Source organism: Myotis myotis, unplaced genomic scaffold (assembly GCF_014108235.1).
Source record: "Myotis myotis isolate mMyoMyo1 unplaced genomic scaffold, mMyoMyo1.p scaffold_m19_p_10, whole genome shotgun sequence".
NCBI lineage: Eukaryota > Metazoa > Chordata > Mammalia > Chiroptera > Vespertilionidae > Myotis > Myotis myotis.
In genome coordinates, this window is record NW_023416314.1 from 54385243 (window position 1) to 54407837 (window position 22595).

The window sequence follows — 22595 nt, forward strand, 5'->3', positions numbered from 1 at the left end:
TCTTCTGAACACTGCCGGACCAGGGATCAAACCCACAACCAAGGCATGTGCCCTGATTGGGCATTGAACCCATGAAGTTTTGGTTTATGAGCCAACACTCCAACCAAATGAGCCGCACTGGCTAGAGTTGCATTTTCTCTTTGAAAGTGGAATGGGAAACAACCTCTGCTAGCTATTTTTTCTTTCTGAACCATTCTATTAATGCCAATCAAATGCAGAAAGGGATCAGGTGTAATTGCATTTTAAGCATCAAAAAGTAAATAATAAATGTCGTGCAGGGCCTTGACCATGACAGCATGTAAGCAGCCCTGAATAACTGCTCATTTTAAAGAAAGCATTCTTGGGACTTGAGCATAGAAAAGCCTATGGTTCAGTTGAGTGCTTCATGATTTTTATCAATTTTTAAAAATATATTCTTATTGATTTTAGAGGGAGAGGGAGAGAGAGAAATATCTATAGGCTGCCTCCTGCACACCCTCTACTGGGGATCAAGCCCTCAACCTGGGCATGTGCCTTGACCAGGAATAGAACTGGTGACCATTTGGTGCATGGGACGACACTCAACCAACCAAGCCACAGTAGCCAGGGCTAGCAACAGATTTTTATTTCCATTTACTCCAAATAATTCAGAAGTGCATGTGGTGGGAGAAAAGCTTTGGTGGTGAAAAGCAGAGGCCGAAGACAGATACTTGAGCCACAGAGAACTTGCTGAGGAGGCAGACAGACATTTTTAATTGGCTGCATTTCATTCGCAGGGCTGGCAATTTGATGTAAGGGAAGTTTTAAGAAATTGCTAAACCCTCGGGAATTGTGCCAGAATAAAAGAAAATCATCCTCATATCATTTATGACACAGATGCCAATGCCACATTTCATTCCTTTTCTGAGTTTTCACAAAATGTGTAACATTGCCAAGCCTGTGATGGGACAAAAGGACCTCCTCTTCAGCAGTTTTGTTAGTTTTGATTCCCTTTTCAAATCTGCTGTCGAGTTGTCTGTTAGCTGAGACTACAGAAAGCTCAGCTGAAGATTCAGGAAGACTGCTCTCCTCTGGCCTGTGTGTCCTCCTCCTCGCTCCTTTCACATTGACACCAACATGTATTATGTTCTTTGCAGCTAGTTTGTCGAGCTACCTCTCTTTTTAAAAACTCTCCTCTATTTGAAAGAAAAGATCCAGAGACATACAAGTTACTGATAAAGTATTTATTGCCTCTCCTATCCCAGGAATCAGATTAAACTTTTAATAATTTGCTTCTAAAGGGTCTCTTCTAACTTTGGGTGAAGACTATGATCACGTCTGAAGAGAAGTCCTGTCCAACTACTGACGAGAGGATGTTTGGGAGGGTGTCCATCTGGGCAAAATCACTGGGAAATGTTTCAGGCCGATGAAAGATCAGAGAATGGTACACTTTTCACTCCTTCTTTTCCACTTGTTGTGTGAGACCTCCAAACCCAATACCTGTTGGGCCAAAATTTTTGGCATAGCAAACTGGGAACAAAAACAGGGTGGGGGAGAGAGAAGGGTTGGTTAGCACCATTATTTCAGTTCCTTGTCTGCCTACATTTTTCACCTGTAAGAAGCATCCTATATAATAAAAGCCTAATATGCAAATTGACCAAACAGCAGAACGACTGGTTGCTATGACACACACTGACGATCAGGGGGCAGATGTTCAATGCAGGAGCTTCCCTCAGCCCACAGGCCCCAGGCCAGCCAAGGCAGGTGCCAGTGTGGGCCCCCCAATCGCCCCACTGGTTGCCCCACAGAGAGAGTTGACTGGCAGCAGTGGGGGGCAGGGCCGGCGAGTGGGTGGCACCAGGCCAGCAAAGGTGGGTGCCAGTGGCCCCCCCCCCCAGATCACCCTGCTGGTTGCCCCACAGATTGGCCCTAATTGCCGGCCAGGCTTAGGGACCCTACCCATGCACGAATTTCATGCACCGAGCCTCTAGTCCTTTTAATAAATGTTTTTTTGTAAGATAATTTATAAGTAAAATGAATACTTTACTTTAGATCTTCTGATAAAAATTGCTTATACTTCTTTGCGCTTCACTATGCTCACAGACGTTTTCTCATTGGAGTTGACACAGTCTGGCCCCTGGCTGCCTGCCCAGCCCTGTCCCCTGCTGCTTCTTGCCTCTCCAGGCACAGAGAATGATGCCCCAAGTTTGGGGCCTTTGTGCTCACTGCTTCCTGTGCCTGGAATGCCCCCTCCCAAAGTCACACTCATCCTTCAAGACCAGAGGAAGCTTGTCCTCTAAGAAGCATCCCTAACATCCCACCCTGATCACTGGCCTCTCTGTATGTCACTGCCTTGTGTAGGTCTCTGCTGTGAGAGCTTTTTTCAGTTGACATGCAATTATTTGTCTACATGTTGATCTCCCTGCTGCTCACAGCAGCATTTTAGGGTTTTATGGCTTATGAATGCTGAGGACACTGTGTCCTCTCCTGCCAGGAGAAGCCAACCATTGTGTCTCTTCATGGGAAAAGCCTTGGCAACCTACAGTCTTGATTAGTAATGTCCTCCCTCTGCTCCCCTCTCAGTGTTCCCCTCACCCAACTCCAGCACAGCTCCTGGGGTCTGGAAGAGGCTCTGAGGTTGAGGACGCATTACCTTGGCCCTAATGCATCCCTCCCCTTTTGTAGCATCAGGGAAGAGCTATGCCTCTATTACCTCTGCGCAAGGCAAAGGGATCATGGAGGCAGCTAGGGGCAGAGCTGCGAGGACCAGAAGGAAAACCTACTTGTCAGTTCTATCTCTGTTAGTAAAGTGATATGCAATGTCAGCAGCAGTAATGTCAGGAAGGAAAGAGGGAAAGAGCAATGGAGGGAGGGAGGGAGAGGGAGAAAAGAGAGAGGAAGGAAGAAGGGAGGGAAGAAGGATATGTCTTGAACCAAAGAGAGGGCAAACTGAGTTCATCCTCCCCAGTCAATCCTACCTGCCACTCAGGTGGACAGAGAGCTTTTGGGTTTTCAGAAGAGAATGTGATGCTATTTGTCCCGGCCTGTGGTCTCTTCCTCCTCATCTTCTCTCCCCTGGGCACCACCCCTGAGCATTTGTAAGCATCATCCCCCACATGCTCCAATGGAGAGGACCAGGTCTGGGTCAGGCAGATTTCTTTTTTAGGTGGTCTTCCCATCCTGAGATCCCAACCCTGCTCAGGCTGAGCAGCCGTGCGTCCTGCAGACATGAGCCTTCTCCTCAGGACCCTCCTCAGGAAAACATCTCAAGAGAGTCTCCGGAACCACTCACCTTTGCAATAAAGTTCTCCATCTTTGTCAGTGACGTTCGTGGACTCTAGGCTCTTCCCACAGATGGCACAGCGAAAACAGGTCTTGTGCCAAGGCTGAGGAGCACAGGAGAGTTACATACTTAATGCGGGCACAGCACATCTGCTTCCATGTTCACTACCCTGACCAGCGCATCTAAAGGAGTGCCACTGCCTTGACCATTCCTGTACCTAATCAGCCTCCAGAATAATTTTTCCAGGGATTTGAAGAAAATGAGATGCTATGGACTTGGCCAGCAATTCTCAGAACCCCTAAAAAATAAACTTATCGTTGTGATTTCCATATGTATCCCTTCAGAACAGGCTAGAAGACCAAGAAACTAGAGAGGGGAGCTTGGATTTGGGACAGTGGGTAACATTTATATGGAATATAAAGTTAAAGAAGAAAAGTGAATAAGGCAATTATCCAGGTAACTCAACCTCATTTAACTCTCTATTTCCGGTCGGAAGAGTGCATGGCTTGGGTCATTCAGATCACCTGCCTTCTGCACATCTGCACGTCTACCAGGCATGGCCCAGGGGTTCTCATGTGTCTTCAAATGGCCACTCTGGGGCCATTTGATATTTGAAGTCAGTCAGTCACTGCTCTCCACGGCCCTTCCACCCCTCCCTCAGTGTAAGCAGGATGTTTTCCTTTCGTCAGGCCCAGATCCTTTGGTGCAGAGCCTGGGGTCAGGCCTGAAAGAGGAGCTTGTAGAGCGAGTGTGCTTTGCTGTGTCAGACATTTGATCACTCTCCCGATTGCCAGGACATTTGAGGGAGGTTGTGTCTTGCTGCTGTGAGATGTTTGCTCTGTCAGTGGTGAGGCCAGCAGCAGACTGAATTATGTAGTGGTGGCACCTTCTGGAAGCATTGGGACCCCGAAGGGCAGGGAGGCCTGAGCATGTTTATCTCTGGAGCTTCTACAGAGTGGCTCATAGCTAGTGGGCTAGTGTTGCACTGAAGTCACCAGTTCTGGTTTCCAAGGGCACTGCTGGGGACAGCCTCAGCCCGGGAAAGTGGGTGAGGATGGATGGCTCCTAAAGTGGTCCCTCAGAGCTGAAGGGAATGAAGGGTCTGGCTCCCACCCACAGTTCTACCTGCTTCTCTCATTCCTCCCAGCCAATCCAGTGGAGATGAGGAGTTCCCATTTGGCTCATGTAGAAACCCTTACCTTGCCCCCTCCCATCACCTTCTCCGCAGCATAGACTGACTTTCCGCACCGAGGGCACTTCTCTGATTCTCCGAACTTCGCAGTGAACTTGGAAGGGTTGCTGGTGGTGGCTGACCGTGCTTGCTTTGGGGACCTGATGGAAATAGACAAATGAAACATATTGCCCTCCCTTGAGCAAGTTACTTAACTTCTCTGTGCATCAGACTCCTCATCTAGAAAATGGGGATAGTCATAGTGCCTTCCTCACAGAGTTGTTGAGAGGGTTAAACGAGGTGACATGAGCAAAGCTTTTAGAACAGTGCCTGCCTGGTATGTATAAGGGCTCCTAAATGTTAGCTATGATTAGTTTAAACCTTTCTTTTCTATGGTAAAGCACTTAAGAAGTGTTCCATGTATGTTAGCTTTTATTATTGTCATTTTGTTGCTGTGTTGTTATTATTGCTGTGACTGTAGAGATTTTTCTGTTCCATCTGGAAGCCCATTGGTCTACTTTCCAAAATGAGTTGTGAAAATATTATAGGGCAAGATGGGATCTTGACAGTTAATACTAAACAAACCATAGTCCATTCCTTGTCCCCATGAGAGCAACGTACAAAATAGAGGCACAATAACAACCCCCGTGTTTCCATATCTTTTGGTGTTTTCTTGTCCACTTATCCCTTGAGTCTCACCATAACCTCTAAAGTGGGCAGGGCTAGTTGGAGGAAAGTGAGGGTGGAGGGGCCACTCATAAGCACCGGGACAGGGTCTCCAGACTCTTGTCCCTCTTTGTGCAGCATCATAAGAAAACCCTAACATAGAAGAGTGAGCCTTGGGTAGAGCATGGCAGAGAATTCACTTGGTATTGTCTTCTTTAAACAGAGTATTGGTTGGGATTGAGTAATGAGAGAAATTAAAATGACTCATCACACATCCTTGCACTTGCTCAGGCTCTACCGTGGGCTCTTCTCTTTGGAAGGGACCAGGTGGCTCTTCAGATGGTCTGACTGCTCTGTGGGGCAGGCCCTCCCTGGGGCACGGCCTTTCTGCCCAGTCCCACCGCAGAGCTGAGCCCGGCCACCAGCTGGCCAGACAGCAGCTGCAGGTGAGTGGCTGCCAGTCTATACTGAGTTCTGGGCTGGAGGTCAGCGTGGTCATCAGGACAGACTGGCAGATGGAGGAGGCACAGTGTGAGGTCCCAGCTCCCCTAGGATAATGGTGGGGGAAACCTCAGCACTGTGTTGGCAACAGGCAGCAGGGGGGACCCACAGGGTAGTTGTAATTGTTTACTCCTGAGCAGGGGTCCTCAAACTTTTTAAACAGGGGGCCAGTTCACTGTCCCTCAGACCGTTGGAAGGCTGGACTATAGTTTAAAAAAAAACTATGAACAAATTCCTATGCACACAGCAGCGGCAAAAACACCCAGCGGGCGGGATAAATGTTTTTGGAGGGCCGCATGTGGCCCGCGGGCTGTAGTTTGAGGACCCCTGCTTCTGAGACCCAGCGCCCCCCCCCCCCCCCCAGAACCACTCCTCCTGTGGACATTAGTCATCTTACAACCCAAGGGAAGAAATCTTTTAGTAACATACACACAGCAAACGGCCATTGCTTCCCTGCCATATTTATGTGACTTACACAGAAGAGCTCAAAGGGAAGAAATGAGACTCCATGCAGTTTTATAAAGGTCAAATAAAGAAGCATCTGTACTTTCTTGGTTTTCTCTTGACATGAAAACCAAGGGCCATGGTGTAAAAGTAATTGCCCTTTAGAAAGGCAGATAATTTAAAGAGTCTTTGGGGGAGATGGCCCATTATTAAAACTTGGTCAGACTGAGGATTCCTATGGTGGGCAAGTCAACAATAGTTCATTCTCCCACTTTCAGGAAACGTTGCTATGGGAACAGGATGAACTGTCCTGATAACTGGGGCTGTGCAGGCTGGGAGAAGCGCGGCAGCCACTCACTCTTGGAACTGGAGGCCCAGGTGTTCGCCTGTGTCGGTGCTGAGGCAGCCAGCGCCTTGTCCAAACCCGATCCCCTTGGGGCCATACTTGCGCCCATAGCAGGCCTTGCAGTAGATCTCCGAATCGTGAGCTGCGACCGTGGTGCTGTCCAGAGCCTTCCTACAGGCCACTGCCAAAGAGAGGAAGGTCCGGAGGTTGGGGTTAGGCTCCTCCCCACTTCCCTGCACCTCCAAAGCCATGCTCGGGGCCAAGAGACCGAGCAGAGGGGCCCTCGGCCAAGAACACTTTGATTCCTGACCGGTGCACCTGTCTTGGGGCACAGAGAGGGAAGCAGTGTGTTCAGTAGTGCCCAGCGAGAAAGAGGTGGAAGTGGAACCAGGCGTGTGGGCTTGGGTCAGCTAAGATTATTGTCCCTGAATCGGAAGAACCTGAATTCCGGAGTGACTTCCTAAATGAAATCAGGGAAGTATGTGTGTGAGTAGAAGGTAAGGGGCTGAGGCAGGAGAGGAACTTACTTTTTCTTAATCACATAAGAATTAGGATTGAGAAGTTTCTCTACTTATCATGGCCTTAGAAGGGCACTGCGACATTCAAGGAGACAGTTGACATGGAGGCTATTTCTGATCCAGTTCTGGAAGCCGAGAGGAGGCGAGGGGGGCAGTCCTGCCTCAGAGACCCTTAGGGCTTATCTTGGCTCAAGCCCCCTGGTCACCGTAATGTTATCTAATGTAAAGTGTCCCCCATAAGGAAAAGTGTACGAAGCAAACCCCCATTTTCCCAGAGAGAGGATTTATAGAAAGATTTATTTTGCCAATTTAAAAGAAAAACTTTTAAGGATATAAATGAAAGTGTCAAATCCCTACTTACAGTATTTAACAACATAATTCAATCACATGTTGATTTGGAGATGTTATTTTTTTTCCCTAATTGCACACAAATTTGGGAAACAATGGTATCCAGATTGTTTCTCTGCATCTTCAGCATCAGCAGTGTCTCTGAGACACCTGGCCCAGCCTCCCGGGCAGCTCATCTCCACTCTCCGCAGCCCCGTTTGCACCTGGTGAGAGGCTGTCACCTGGAAATTGTGTCTCAATCAGAAGTACCTGTTAACATGACATGAGGGCAGCTTTTAGAAATATGTAGGATTTCCACAAAGTAACAACAGGCTCGATTGCTTTGTAACAATGATCCTTCATGGTTGTTCATGGTGATGCTCAGTGATCATTAGAGGGAAGTCACAGCCCTAGGAATAAGAACTCACATACATTCAATTTACTTGCCTCCTTTTTAATTTTTAAACCAGTTCCATCAAATGACCTCTATAAGCAATTCAGCATTGGATGAGGTTGTTTCAGGCTCATATGCCTTCCTCAAATGGTATTTTATTTTAAAAAATGAATTGAATAAGAGAGTGTGTGTAGAAGATAAAGATATAGATGAGGTAGAACTGGCCAGAGGCTGGTGGCTGTGTGATTGGGGAAAGAGACATATGGAAGTTCATGAAACAATTATGTCAATGTTATGGGTATTAAAAATTCTGTTAAAATAATAAAATAATTGAGAGACTGTTTTATAGCATGGGAGACTTTATAAAGCTTTGAAAACAAGAAAAACCCTTATGAGGGATAATTTTGGGAGGAAAATGGTTTATATTTGGGCACATAAGGTGTATATCTGTCTCTGCCCTTGTTGCTCTCAGTTACCAATTAGAACAATTTCTTAAATATTTATAGATGTTCTAGATTCTGAGTTCCTTAAGGGCAAGACTTTCATGTTAATATCCCCAGAACATAGCATGGAGTCTGGCCCAGAATTAGTAGTCCTCTATAAACATTTGTTGAATGGGTAGATGGATGGATAGATGGATGGATGAATAGGTGGATGAATGCATGCATGCATGTGTAAATGAAGATGAGCGACTTGTCCACGATTATACAACTGAGCCATGCCTGGCCTCAGAGCTTTGACTCCTCCTCCAGTGCTCATTCCTGTCACTGCAGGACTGCTGATGCCCTGGCACACCCTGGCCCATTTGATACCACTCCTGTGCTTGACCCACTCTCAAGCACAGACACAGTGAGCTGTGCTATCCAGTACCCCAGACACTCGCCTGCCACATGAAGTACTATAACCGCAAAGTGCGCAGCGAATTTCAAACACTCAATACAGACAAAATAAGAATATAAAATAATTTGTTAATAATTTGTATATTGATTACACATAAATTATTATCCTATATAATAAAAGGCTAATATGCAAATCAACCAAAAGGGGGAATGACCAGTTGCTATGATGGGACACAGGATGCTCAACACAGGAGCTTCCCCCTGGTGGTCAGTGCGCTCCCCCAGGGGAGTAGGCCTAAGCCATCAGTCAGATATCCCCTGAGGGCTCCTGGACTGCAGGCCAGGCTGAGGAACACCCCCCCCCCCCAGTGCACGAATTTCATGCACTGGGCCTCTAGTTTTATATATATTAAGTAAAGTGTTTTACAATTGATTTCACCTGTTTCTTTGTACCTTTTACAAATATGGTTACTAGAAAATTTAAATTTACATATGTGGCTTATATTTATTTTGGACAGTGCTGGTAGGAAGTATTAAGATTTGTCTAGAAGTTGGGCAAACACTGGTGGGGACAGGCTTAGGTAGACTGTGCCTCTCTGAACCCCATTTCTGGGAATTATAGGGTCGCCTGTGAACTTACTTTTCGATGGTAATACTAAAAAGTGTGCTTCTCTCTCGGATCTTTCTGCCTACCACTTTAGGAATGTATACTGTTCAGATCCCCATCCATCCCACCTACGCGTTCTAAGGAAAACATCAAAGGGTGGAAAGGAATGCACCACCACATGCTCACATCCTTTCCACCACAGCTCCATTGAACAGGGACGTCCTCCTGCGGACCGGGAAACACAGACCCCCTACCGCGGGGACCTTCACTACCATTTTCTGTTCCCACTCAGGTATCAAAGTTGATCAAAGGAGAATAAAGGCCTAGAAAGCTGAATTTCCACATCAAGACCTCCAGCTTTCTTCTTATAACAACCTGTATGGTAGGTATGGCCACCTGTGTTTATAGATAGGGAGATTGAGGCCTGATGGAGAAATGACTTGCCCAGGGTCTCACAGTATATGACAGAACCCAGACTCAAACTCTAGTCATTTTTATTCCAATACTGGTGTTCTTTCCAATATTCCTCACTCCCACTCTTTGTTAAGAACACGAGCTGTTTTTGGACAAAAGCCATAGGGTTATGGGATAAACTCTCTTGAGCAGTGACTTTTGGATAACTGTAATAATAATGAATCTGATGGACGTGTCTGGTGACTTAAAAGAATTACCCATTGTTAAAAACTCAAAGCATCAGTAAATCTGCCAACCCAATCACTCGGAACAGTATTCTCCCCTGTTCTTCGATGATATTTATGTTTGCTGCGGGAGGTTAGAGAGAATGGAAACGCCTGCAGCAGATAAAACGTTACTGTTTCTGGCAGCTTAAGGACAGTGTCTCCTATCGCAACAGAGGGAGTCCACCCCTTGAAGTTCTGTTTGAAACAGTGTGACGCCTTGTGGTCACTGGGCTGCGGCAGGGAGGTGGGGGTGGGAGACTATGGGAGGAGGGGATCTGCCAAATATCCAGTAAAGCTGACCCTTAAGCCAGATCTACTGGAAGGAAGCAAAGAAGGTAAGTGGCCAAAACAGACTGTTCTCCCAAAATAGGGCTAGCTACTAAAAATTCCAGAATGCACTAATGTCAAAGTGTGATTTGACTAGGCAGTGGTTCTCAACCTTCTAATGCTGCGACCCTTTAATACAGTTCCTCATGTTGTGGTGACCCCCAACCATAAAATTATTTTCGTTGCTACTTCATAACTGTAATTTTGCTACTGTTATGAATCATAATGTAAATATCTGATATGCAGGATGTATTTTCATTGTTACAAATTGAACATAATTAAAGCATAGTGATTAATCACAAAAACAATATGTAATTATATATGTGTTTTCCGATGGTCTCAGGCAACCCCTGTGAAAGGGTCATTCGACCCCCCCCAAAGGGGTCGCGACCCACAGATTGAAAACCGCTGGACTAGAGGGAGTCAAAGATTCAGGTGCTATTCCTGGCTCTGCTATGGATGCTTACAGCCCAGACTCACAGGTGAGAAATGACTTATCCGAAGTCACAGGAGTCCAGCAGAGCCAGACTCCCAGGTGGACCACGAGATCTTAAAATTGCCCCAGCTTCAACATTTGTGAATCTGCGTCTGGCAGGTGATGCTAAAAATTCCCTTTGCAAGTGACTGGTGCTCAGGCCCAGAACCGCTTCCTTTTCTGACTCTTAAACAACTGGCACGTGCTCCCCTGTCTGACACAAGTCCTTTCTTAGGAAAAGCCAGTTGCAGCTGACTTCAGTGACAGCTGGCCAGTGGGAAAGACACCTAGAGCCAAATCCATCCTGTCCAGATAACCAATGGCCGTCTTTCTCTGCCAAGTCACACCTTGCAAATGTCACCACTGGGTTAAAGTTTTCACCACTGAGGCCAGCTTGCTCTGACTTTGAGCTGCAGGGAAATGGCCTCTGAGCTGGCAAGTGGCTGGAGAGAGGGTGCTCAGGCGAGCACCGTCCCTTCCTAAGGTGGGAGCCACAAAGTCCCAGGTGACACTGATGTTGCTAGTCCCGGGACCACTTTGAGAACCACGGATATATAAGTATCGGTGGCTAAATGTGAGCTTTGAAACGCCCCCTGCATGCCGAGGGGCCCTCGTGGTGTTCACCCAACTCACTGCAGTGGAAACAGGTCTTGTGGAAACTCCTTCCGTTGCACTGGATTTCTTCCGCGTGGTAGACTGTCTTTTCACAGGCTCCACATTTTGCACCGCCACCCAAATTCGGCATCTTGAAGACTTTCTGACCAAGGTCAAGTCTAACAAGATATAAAGCAAATACCCCAAATTTAGGCAGCCTCGGGAGTGAACCAATCATTGACAACGCAGTGGTCTGAAGATCAGGATACCGCCCCATTTTGTTTGTGGTTCATTCATTCATTCATTCATTCATTCATTCATTCATTCATTCAGTAGTTACTGTGTGCAAGTCATTGAATAAGGAAGGCTCTGAGCAAGTCATTTCCCTACATTGGGACTCAGTTTCCTCTTCTGTTAAATTTCAAAAGCACCTGCTCCTATGGACTTCTCAGTGTTCTTGGAGGGAATGGATGAGCTAATTTTGTGTCTATAAAATTATATACAAATATTGTCATAATTTTTTCCATCTAGGGTTTTAAGAAATATTCCATCAGAAGTGGCAATTCAAAAGAAGATGTGGCAATAACCTATTAAAGTGGCATTATTTTCTGACCTAGTCCAGTGCTTCTCCATTTACCTCGGATCTTGCTAATAATATGCAGATTCTGGTGGAAGAAGCAGGAAATTCTGCATTTCTAATGGACTCCAGGCAGTGCTAATGCTCCTAGTAGTGGACCACCCTTTGGGTAGCAAAGCCTTAGCTAATCTTGCTGATAAAAATATATAATCTATAATCTATCATCTATAAAATATCCTGTTCAGATTTATTCCTCCTATTAATTCCTTTTTAAGGAAATATCCCAGCCCAGGCAATAAGGTATATTGGCACTATCCTAGATCAGTGGTCTGGAAACCGACCTTCTGCTCTCGGGGCTACCCACACCTCGCTGTGCGCATCGAGAAGAACTGCGTAGCTTTTCTTACATCTGTCTTCCCAGCTATGCTATCAAGAGAGTCACTCTTTTCCTTGCTGCTTCATAGTGTTGTTTAGAGGACCAAGTGACATGATGTGCAGGAAGGTACATGACAGAGCTCCTAGGGCCAGGTGTGATCACAAGAGCCAGGTGAGGATGCTGTGTTCAGTGTGACAACACAGTGGTCTGAAGATGGTCTGAAAACCATCTGAAAACAGACCACTGAACCTGATGCTGCCCCACACCCTGTGAGCACATTCTGCTGCAAGGAGCTGCGGATACCCACAGCCCTGTGCCATCATTGTCTCCTCACTACAGAGTTAAGAGATACTAGGCAGCTCTAGACGGTTTGGCTCAATGGATAGAGCATCGGCCTGCTGACTGAAGGGTGCCCAGGTTTGATTCCGGTCAAGTGCATGTACCTCAGTTGTAGGCTGCTCCCCGGCTGGAGCCCTGGTCAGGGCTCATGCAGGAGGCAACCAATCAATGTGTTTCTCTCACACTGATATTTCTCTCTGTCTTTCCCTCTCTCTTACTCTTTCTAAAAATCAATGAAAAAATATCCTCAGGTGAGGATAAAAGAGAGAGAGCGAGAGCGAGAGCGAAAGAGAGAGAGAGAGACTAGGCAAGGAGGAGCATCAGAAAAATGGTTTTCTTTCTGTGTCTGTGGATAAGTATGAATCCAGTTTTCAGTTTCTCCAGAGCAAAACTAAAATAAATCATCCATACTCAGTGAAATTTCTGAAATCCTGCCAGCCCCAGGGGGGCTTGAATTTTCACTGGGATCCTTTGGTTTCTCGAAGCCTGGTGTGTCATCTTGTCATGACACCAAACACTATCAGCTCATTCCAAGTGGCTGCTTCTGACCTTCTCTTTCCCTCCTGGGGAGCTAGTCACCTTCTTATAATAGTTGGCCATTGCCACTAAGCCCTCCTGGTCACTGGTCAGGAATGTGTCTCCCAGACTCATAGCAAGGACAGGTTTTGCTAAGAAACAGAAGGTAAATAGCAAACAGACCACTGAACCTGATACTCAGACCAAAGGGAACATCCCTACCTGAATGTCCCTGCAAGGAGCTTTTCCCATTTACAAAAACAGAGTGAGGTTAGCCGGGAACATCCTATCCTTCCTCTCATAGAAGCAGGCTCTTTATTTCAGTATAATTGTAGAGAACTTTTTTTTTTTTAAAAGGAAACAATTAATGCTTCTATTTCTATAGTTCAAGTTGTTTGGTTAGTGGAAAGAATAATGAATTTTGAGTTGAAAGGCTTGGAAATCAAGTCGGTATTCATTCATTCATTCATTCATTCATTATGCATTTTCTACCTAACTATCATGTGTCAAGCACTGCATTAGGTACTAGTGAGGGATCCAAGGGAGGAAAACATAAAAATAATAAGAGAATCGTGTCCCCCAGAACTGAGAAGTCCACATTCTATTGAGGAAGGTAGGCACCAGAGAAGAGTCTTGTGAGACGTGCCATGCAGACTCGGAGGAAATGGCTACCCACGTTTAGCTTAGAAATGAGAGCAGTGGTGTTGAAGGATCACAGAGGATGTCACATCCAAATGGGGTTTTGAAGGGTGACTAAGAGTTCGTCAGAGAAAGAGGAAGAACACTTCAGGCAGAGAAAAGAGCACACAGAAAGGCATAGAGGCCTTAATATCCGCCCTCCCCCCGCCCCTCCCCCCAAGCCCAAACTGCTTATTTATTTTACTTCATTAAAATTTTAGGACTTTTATGATTGGAATAGATTTTCATGATTGACCAACGCCCTCATTTACAAACAAGGTGAGGCCTAAGTAAACATTTGGTAGTATTTTCTTAGCTAACCTCCTTTCCTTAGAGTCATCGTTCCCTTATTAAAGATGATATATTTTCTGGAAAAGAATAGAATCACATAATTTTGCCCATGTTCATTTTGATCCAGAGTTTCAATAGGATATAAAATAAAGGAGAAATGTCATATACCTCCAGGAATGTGACAGTGACACTTGTGAAATTAATGATGTGGAAATGTTCAAGGAAAAAAACCCGAGGTCAAATTTCTCACTTCAGATCTCCTCTGGAGATTTCATTGGCTGGTTCTGCAAGTTAATGGGAGAGAGATATGCCTCTTGGATGTATGAGAGGTGTGTTCTGCAATCGCCTACACGTGATACTTTTAAAAGTGAGGATAAGATTATAGATAATAACTTATTCACAAAGTAACCTATCCTAGTACAGGTTTTTTAAAAAAGTGATCATAAACATCTGACATACACATGTCGGGATTTGAAACCCAAAATAGAAATCCGTAAAGATTCGATTAAACAGGTGCCCAGTTTGATCTCTAAAGGTGGGATTGTAGCAGTGGAGGCCAAACACAGAAGACACTCCCGATTCTTTTCTTTCAATACTTCAAGGCCCAGAGATAAGGGTGTGGTAAAGCACCCTGAATTGGAGGACATGGATTCTATGCTTGACCTGGCGACCTTGAATTTGGGTGAAAAATGGCGATAATACCACCGCCTGCACGTTCCGTACAGGACCACTGTGAAGGTCGAGGAAAGGCGGGGTTTAAAGCATTGCAGCAGAATCCCTGCAGGGACATGTCCCGGGACCCCCGAGGATGCCGGACACCAGGCAGAAGAGTGCACCCTATCCGTACCGTTTCACTTGCAGGAGACTCTGCACGGCTCCTCTGGGCCATGTCTGAGTTGCCAGCGCTGCCACTCTCCCAGTTTGGGGCCATTATTCAGAAAAATGCGGGCAACTTGACCCACAGTCCTGGGGTCTCACAAGAGTTGTTCCGAAAACCGACCCGGTGACTGAGTGACGGGCAGGGGCGGGGCGCGTGCGCAGCGTGAATGCGAGATTCACGTCGTGGGTGACGCATCGCGAGATTTCATCCCTACTTAGAATGGGCGGTTTCGTCACGCAGCATAGAACGGCTTGCAATTGAAAACGTACGAATTGTTTACTTCTTGGAATTTTCCGTTTACTATGTTTGGGCCAAGGCTGACTGCCGGTGACCGGAACCACGGAAAATCAGAGCCTGGGGTAAGGGGGACTTTATGGAGAAGCTATTCACAGGCAGGGCGTCGTCGCGCCCTTTATAGCAGGGCCTGCATCAGCAGCAGCTGCTCAGTAAGTCACTGTGGTCTGAAAGCACATCTAGGCCCTTGGCTGCCGTGCATAACCTCCTTAGCCTCCTGCATTACTTTGGAATTCCTGTGTCTCAACACTCCCCTAGCCAGGCCCACAATGTGAGTTCACGCTGGCAAGACACCAAGGGATGGGCCATGGGCTTATCAGTGTTGCCCGGCACAGGCGAGTGCCATTAAGGGGTGGGACACCAAATATAGGCTTGCCTGTCACTCAGCCCCATTTGTCCCCTGGGTCACAGTCTCCATCCATGTCCTGGGCCTGGGGGGGTGGGGGAGGGGAGATGGCTGCGTTGTCACTGAGGAAGTTGCTCATGATTGAAACGGGGTGCAGTCTGAGATTGATGGGGATGAGATAGAAGGCAGGGCCCTGCTACGTCAGCTGGTGAGAGGGGGACTCCAGACTTTTGGGTCCCACGTCCCAGTGAGAGACAACTTGTGCAGACTTCTGAATGAATAACGCTGTGGCAGAGATCACGCTGGGAAGGTGCCGTAGTGGGGGCTGGGAAAGCCCTGGTGAGATGCAGATCAGAGTCCCAGATCTGTCTTGCCTCTTCGGAGCTATATGATGGGGAAAACCCTTCAACGCTCTGAACCTCAGTATCCTCTCTAAAACGGGCATCATAGTCCTGTCTGTCTCGGTCTTGCTGGTAGGACTGTAGCATTTCAAGTACCTCAAATAACTTTGTCAACTGTAGAGTATTATAAAATGTAAGAGCCCATTAGTTCAGTACTAACTCAAAGTGGCCATGCATCCATGTGAATTTTTAAAAGAAAAACCAACTGTGTATCTTAGGCACATTCTTCCTAATCCAGCACTTTGTTTCTTTGGCTTTTAAATACCAACTATGGCGTGGAAAGGTGATACCTTAGGGCAAAAGTGGGTGGGGTGGATAAAATGGGCCTCGAGTGATGATTCAGTTTCCTCTTTGTCCATTAAAGTACCTGGGATGGAATCTTAGGCCCTGACCGAGCAGGGACCTCAATCAAAAATGCCACTTTTAGCTCAGTGTTGGTTCATTTAGTCATCCTATTAGATGCCTGATCATCCCAGAGTGATTTAATTGTCTGCACTGGCTGAGACAAAGATTTTGGATCTTGGAAACTTTTATCTGGAACCTAAGAGATAATAATTATTGCTAATATAATAACACTAGAGGCCTGGTGCATAAAATTCATGCACTGGTAGGTTCCCTAGCAGCTGCTAGCTGCTGGCTAAATACTCCCTCCCTTCCCCTAGCCGGCCCTGCCTCCTGGTCGAACTCCCGGACAACTCCTAGTGGAGGGGACAGTTTGCATACTACACTTTTATTATATAGGATTATTATTGAAGCTAATGTGTGTCTGAGGACCTACCCTTGGGCCTGTGTCATATCTCATTTAATCTTCACAGCAGCCCTTCAAGCTAGGTAATATTACAAAATTTAGAGATGGGGAAATGGAGTCTGAGGGAAATTACATTGCCCAAGGTCACATGGCTACTTGAAACTGGGGTCTCTCTGACCCCAAAGCTATGTTCTTATATTAATGTTAACTATTACTTATTGTTAACCATGCATCAGTTGCCTTTATATAAACTATTTTTAGTGTAACTATCCTACAGAGCTAAGTTTGTTATTCCCATTTTGCAGATAAATAAAACAGACTTAGAGCATAAGTGACTTGTCTGAGGTCACACGGCTGGTAAATGGAAGAGCTTCAATTGAAACCTCAGCTAAGCTGGTTCTATGTCCCATGTCCCTGCTCACAACCCACTGGAGAGGGTCAAGACTCAGCACCTCCATTAACCAAACGTCCCAGACAATGGGCATTGGAATTTGTTAACCCATCGTCTCTCCATGGGACAGAGTACTCATGGGTGGGAGTAACAGGGAGACTGAATTCGGTTCAGTAACATAAAGGACTTTCTAAGAGCCATGCTATTCAAACATGGAAAGGACTCCTTTGGGGCTGAAGAGTTCTCTCTCACTATTTATATTACTTCGACTGGGGATGGATGTCCAAGTGCTGCAGTGTTGTGAGTCTCCTTCAAGGGTCCTTCAAGCCCAGAGACAGATTTAGGGATCTGAATGGCAACTGGAGCCTCACCTTACAGAAATGTTGCCCCAGTTGCATCCCCTCTCAAACACTGCCTCCTCTCTTGTCACTTAATCCAGGTAAGGGAGATGATGTGGCATAGTGGAACTCAGGCTTTGGAAAAACTGGCCAGATTTCTAATGACACAATCAGTGGTATTGGCTAATTGCATGACATCTCGATGAGCCCAGTGTCCTCATGCAAAGACAGGATAGGGAGGCTTGAATTAGAAGGTTCTTTTCAGGTGAAATAAAATAATAATAATAATAATAGCAAAGATAGCATATATAGATCCTTAATACATAGCAGGTGTTTAATAATTGGTGTTGCTATTATTATTTTTACCTCTATTTTTAAAAATTTTTTTTTATTGATTTTTAGAGAGAGGAAGAGAGAGAGAAACATCGACTTACTGTTTCACTTATTTATGCATTCACTGGTTGTTTCTTGTACATGCCCTGACTGAGGATTGAACCCACAACCTTGGTATATTGTATTGGGATGATGCTCTAACTAACTGAGCTACCCACCTAGGGTCTAAATCCATTTTCTTAAAATAAGCAATTTCTCCTTACTTCTGTTCTGTGGCCCTTCTGGTTCAGAGTGTGAAGCAATTCTGTTTCTCAGCCTTCAGAGTGTGCTGCACCCAGGAAGAGACACAGCCAGGCCAGGGAGAGAGGCAGCCCCCTTGGGGGATCAGGGTGCCTGGTGACCCAGGGCAGCACTTCCTTGCTTTGGCAGCTCTGTTGCCTAACACCAGCTGACCTCTCTGGTGACCTGTGCTTTGAAGGGAAGCAGCAGAGCCAAGCAGAGTCCCTCCCTGCGGCTCAGGGAGACAGTGCCCTTCAACTCCCACATGTAGGACACTCAAGGTCAATAGCTTTCTCCTAAGCTTCTTCCCTGTGAAAAGGCCCTTTAAAACGTAGACATAGTAGACATGCCTGCCTGTTACTCTTAGGGTGTAACATGGGGGTCATATTACATCTTTTCTGATATTATCTCTGAAGGAGGGCCAACTTTCACTCTCAGAAACTCACTTTGTTCTACTTTGACCTTTGTAATTTTTTAAAAAAATATGCTTTTATTGATTTTAGAAAGAGAGGAAGGGAGGAAGAGATAGAAACATTGATGGGAGTGAATCAACATTGATCAGCTGCCTCCTGCACATCCCCCAACGGGGATCAAGCGTGTAATCTGGGCATGTGCTCTGACTGGGAATCAAACCAGTGACCTTCTGGTTCATGGGATGACACTCAACTACTGAGCCACACCAGCCGCGCTGTAATTTGTTTTTAAAGACCCTGTAGCACTGGCTCTGTCACTTTCTAGCCGTGTGACCCTGAGTAATTACTTCACTGCCTTAAACTTGTTTCTTCCCCTGAAGAATGACTTCTTGCAGGACTCATTGTGCCAGTTCAATAAGCTACTATTGTTCCCCTGTCACAGTAAACATGGCAGTAAACAACCAGCAAATCATGATCAACCCTTTCCCGTGATGAGGACCTTATTGAGGCTCAGAAGAGTCTCCCGTCCTCCGTGGCCCTTAAGACAATCATGGTCTTCCTCCTTTTCTTCACTGCGATCAAGAACTAGTTTTTTACATTTGAAGGCATCACATTTCTCTTTGGCCATGAAGTCCCACCCTGGACACAGTATTCCCAGATATCTGAGCCCTACGCTTGTAACTGGAAGTCTGCCTGCTCGGGAGTTATATTTCCTGTGTATTATATTTCTATCCTGGGTCCTTCCTCTTGTAAAACAAATCAGTCATCTTCTAACTCCCGCTCAGCTTATTCACTCTGACCTCTGGACTTTTGTCATCACACTTGCACTTAGCAGGAAATCCTCCTGCAGCCCACGGGGTTTGGCCTGCGCCTTTTCTCAAAGGTCTCGAGTATTGTGCAGCTTTATTACGCTTTGCAAAGTACTTTCCTATACTTCATCGCATTGGAATCTAGCAAATCCCTTTGGTCTTACCTTAATTTTCCTGCTCAGAAAATGGAAACTCAGAGAAGTGATGTTCAGGCTGCCTCCCTGTTCTCTAATGAATGGCTTGCGCATGTGGGCCCCAGAGCAGCTGTCTGCCTGGGCTGCAGAGAACACCAAGTCCTGAGGGCCAGCTGTGCTCCCTGCCAGCAGCCAGGGCTCATTTTAATGACTGAGTTGATAAAAATGGAACCAAAGGCCCAGCCGGGGTGGCTCAGTGGTTGAGTGTCGACCTATGAGCCAGGAGGTCAGGGTTTGATTCCCAGTCAGGGCACATGCCCAGGTTGCGGCGGGCTTGATCCCCAGTAGGGGGTGTGCAGGAGGCAGCCGATCAATGATTCTCTTTCATTGTTGATATTTCTATTTTTCTCTCCCTCTTACTTCCTCTCTGAAATCAATAAAAAAAATATATTTTTTAAAAAATGGAACCAAATACAAGCCAGAAGAATCCCGTATATTTTCTGGGTCATAAAGCAGTTTTACATACACTGTGATGAATTGGATGTACCCAATCTTGAGATTCAGCCCCAAAAGTAAACCTAGGACACAGGCTCTTCCTACTTCCCCACCCTTCCTGCTGTTCCAGCCCACCCTTCCCTGCATTAGTGCTGCCTCTACCTCCCCAGACCTGGAACAGGACGTGGTCAATACAGGTTCATTAAATTTGCATTGAATTGCACTGCAGAGAGACAAAATTTCTTCTACTAGTTCACCAATTTCTCCTTGTTAGAGGAGTCACAGTCCCATCTCAGGGATGGGAACAGAAATTAGAGGTGGCGGCTTTGTTCTTTGGGTAGCGTCTCCGCTCAGACCATTGCTTAAAACCACTCCTCATTCTTAGTCACACTCATGCCTGTCATTCACTGGGATGTAAAAAAAAAAAGGGTGGGGGGGGGGCGGGAGGCGAGGAGAAGAAAAGAAAAAGTTCTTGACAGGAGCCTAGAGGAAACACTGGGAATCATCCCCTCACTCCTGGTTAGGAATTATCCTCCTACTAAATAGAGCCCTCAGTGGATTTTCAACATAGCAATACCTTTTTCAGATACTGTTTTGGTTAATTTAAAATTATTAAAAGCAAGTCTTTTGCTAAACATCCTTGGGATAGGAAAATCTATTTTAAACCAACAAATGTCACCGAGTATTTCCTATATGCAAGACAGAGCATGGTGAAGAATAAAAATCTCACTCACTCACTTACACCTTTGGAATAGCACAATTCCTTGTATTTGGAGCACTGGAAAGCTGGCTTCTGCTCTACTGTACCTATCACACCAGTTTATAACTGTGCAGTATTTTACATTCTAGAAAAAACGTCACTACATCCATACTGATCCTTGCAGAGGAGACCAAGACCCTGAGGACAGGAGCTTCTCAGAGTCACACATCCATTCATTATGTGGTTCTAGGACTAGAATTCAGGTCTTTAGGCTAAGATAATAGGAAACATTATTCCACCATGAAAATAGTTTTAGATAAAAAATAACACCTTACTCATTTATCTGTCTGTGAGGTTCTCTTAAGCCCCCAAATGTTAATTGCCCTTTTTAGGAATTTTCTAAACAACAGTTAGGTCCACACCAGAGTTGAGCATAACTGAATATCCTCACACAGGACCACCAGAGTGGCTGCTCATACTTGGGATGTGAAACACGTCCTTACTCTATGGGACCTTCCATAGTCCCAACCAGCCACCAAGCCGGGAGCCCACCTCCAGCCCAAACACTTGTTTTTCTCAACTTACCTGTCTGTTCGGTCTCTGTCCGCTCAACTGAGTAAGGAGGGGCTAATGTCCTTTTAAATATATGGAGGCCTTCGCCAGCCTTGGCCTGCAGAGGGAAGGGCGGGAGGGAGGCTGAGGGGAGACATGAGTAACACAACTGCTATCAGAGGCTGAAAATAGCCTGTGACCAAAGCCCTGCGTTTTGTTCCCCCCACACCAGCTGTGGGGCCCTTGGAGAACAATATTGCTTCTGTTTTCATTGCCAATCGCCTATGGCACCTAAGAGATCAATTTGTGGAGTGTAAATTTCTGATCAATTGGTTGGACCAGGAACAAACGCAAAGAAGGAATTTATGTCCAAAATCATTTTTCCAGGCTCCTACTCCTCTGACCTTTCTGGAAATCAATGCGAGGTACCTGCAAATGAATCATGAGCCATATCTGGGAGCCCTCTTGAACTCCAAGGCACAGGTCAGTACACTCGTGAAGAGAACTCAGAGCTAAAAATAAGAGTGATGGGTGTCTGAAACAATCCTTAGACACACTCTTCAAAGAAGCTTGGGGGGAAAGCTCAGTAATCATCAGGGTCCTGTTGCTCCATGGCCCACTATTCTAGGAAAAAAAGTTCTCTCTCAAAAGTTTTGAGTTACTTTGCACACCATCTTTTCTACTTAAGAATTTAACCCGACAGGCATCGTATTTATGACCAGTTTTTATAAGTCTCTGTAAATCCACATTTTCATTGGAGGTTTAATTTCTTTTTGCCTGGTATGCACATATTTTGGATCAAGCATCAAGGACTCACATGAATTGTAGAATTTGATAGTTGACAAGAAATTCAGAGATTTAATAAACTAATTCTTCACGTTATGGCTGAGGTAACCTACTTCCTCAAGGCCAGACAATAAGCCGTTGGCAGGTTCCAGATTGCAGTTCAGGTCATTTGTCTCTCAGGTGAAGGCACTTTCCACTAGTGTTGACCGGGATGTTGAGATTAGATGTAGGTAGTTCCTAATCAAAAGGTATATACGTAAAATTCGTATTAGTTCCTATCAGCCATATTAGCCCTTTAGTTATAGGCCCACAAAAAAAAATTGGTTGAGTTATAGACTATTTCACTGTAAAAAGGTTGTGTTAATTTCACAAATATGAACATAGTACAACCTATGAAATATCCTTGGTCTATGTTTTCATGCAAAAGTCTTCATCTTAGAAATGGGGAAATGGTGAATAGTCTAGAATGTTAAAGTTATAAGGGACTTTAGAAGTCTCCTAGAATAGCAGCTTTCAAATTTCAAGTGGTTTTTTAGAATGATAATACTTTTTTTCCCCATGTTAAATGGAACTTCAATATATAAAGCTGATAAAAGAGGAACTTACCTGCCAAAAATAGGTGGTCTATCCTATATAACAAAAGGGTAATATGCAAATTGACCCTAACAGCAGAACGACTGAAAATGACTGGTCACTATGACACACACTGACCACCAGGGGGCAGACATTCAATGCAGGAGCTGCTCCCACATGGGGAGCTCTGCTCAACCACAAGCCGGGCTGATGGCT

General features: G+C 45.6%; 1 protein-coding gene across 1 annotated transcript; it reads right to left on the bottom strand.

Annotated features, from left to right (window-relative positions):
• Nucleotides 1-1187: 1187 nt before the first annotated feature.
• Nucleotides 1188-21206, bottom strand: CSRP3 (cysteine and glycine rich protein 3). Its single transcript, XM_036325641.1, has 6 exons — nucleotides 21054-21206; nucleotides 11170-11309; nucleotides 6382-6550; nucleotides 4441-4573; nucleotides 3251-3344; nucleotides 1188-1488 (listed from the first exon to the last, which is right to left on the bottom strand). Exons 2-6 carry the CDS (start codon nucleotides 11279-11281, stop codon nucleotides 1412-1414), a joined length of 585 nt encoding a protein of 194 aa, XP_036181534.1. The 5' UTR covers nucleotides 11282-11309; nucleotides 21054-21206; the 3' UTR covers nucleotides 1188-1411.
• Between the last annotated feature and the right edge of the window lie 1389 nt (nucleotides 21207-22595).

Bases quoted from the DNA above. Each gene is read 5' to 3' on its own strand.
- CSRP3 (XM_036325641.1), bottom strand. From the start codon at position 11,281: ATGCCGAATTTGGGTGGCGGTGCAAAATGTGGAGCCTGTGAAAAGACA. The intron at 6,551-11,169 runs GTGAGTTGGGTG...TCTCTTTGGCAG, and splicing joins CAAGACCTGTTTCCACTGCA to TGGCCTGTAGGAAGGCTCTG. The intron at 3,345-4,440 runs GTAAGGGTTTCT...TGTGCTCCTCAG, and splicing joins AGGTGATGGGAGGGGGCAAG to CCTTGGCACAAGACCTGTTT.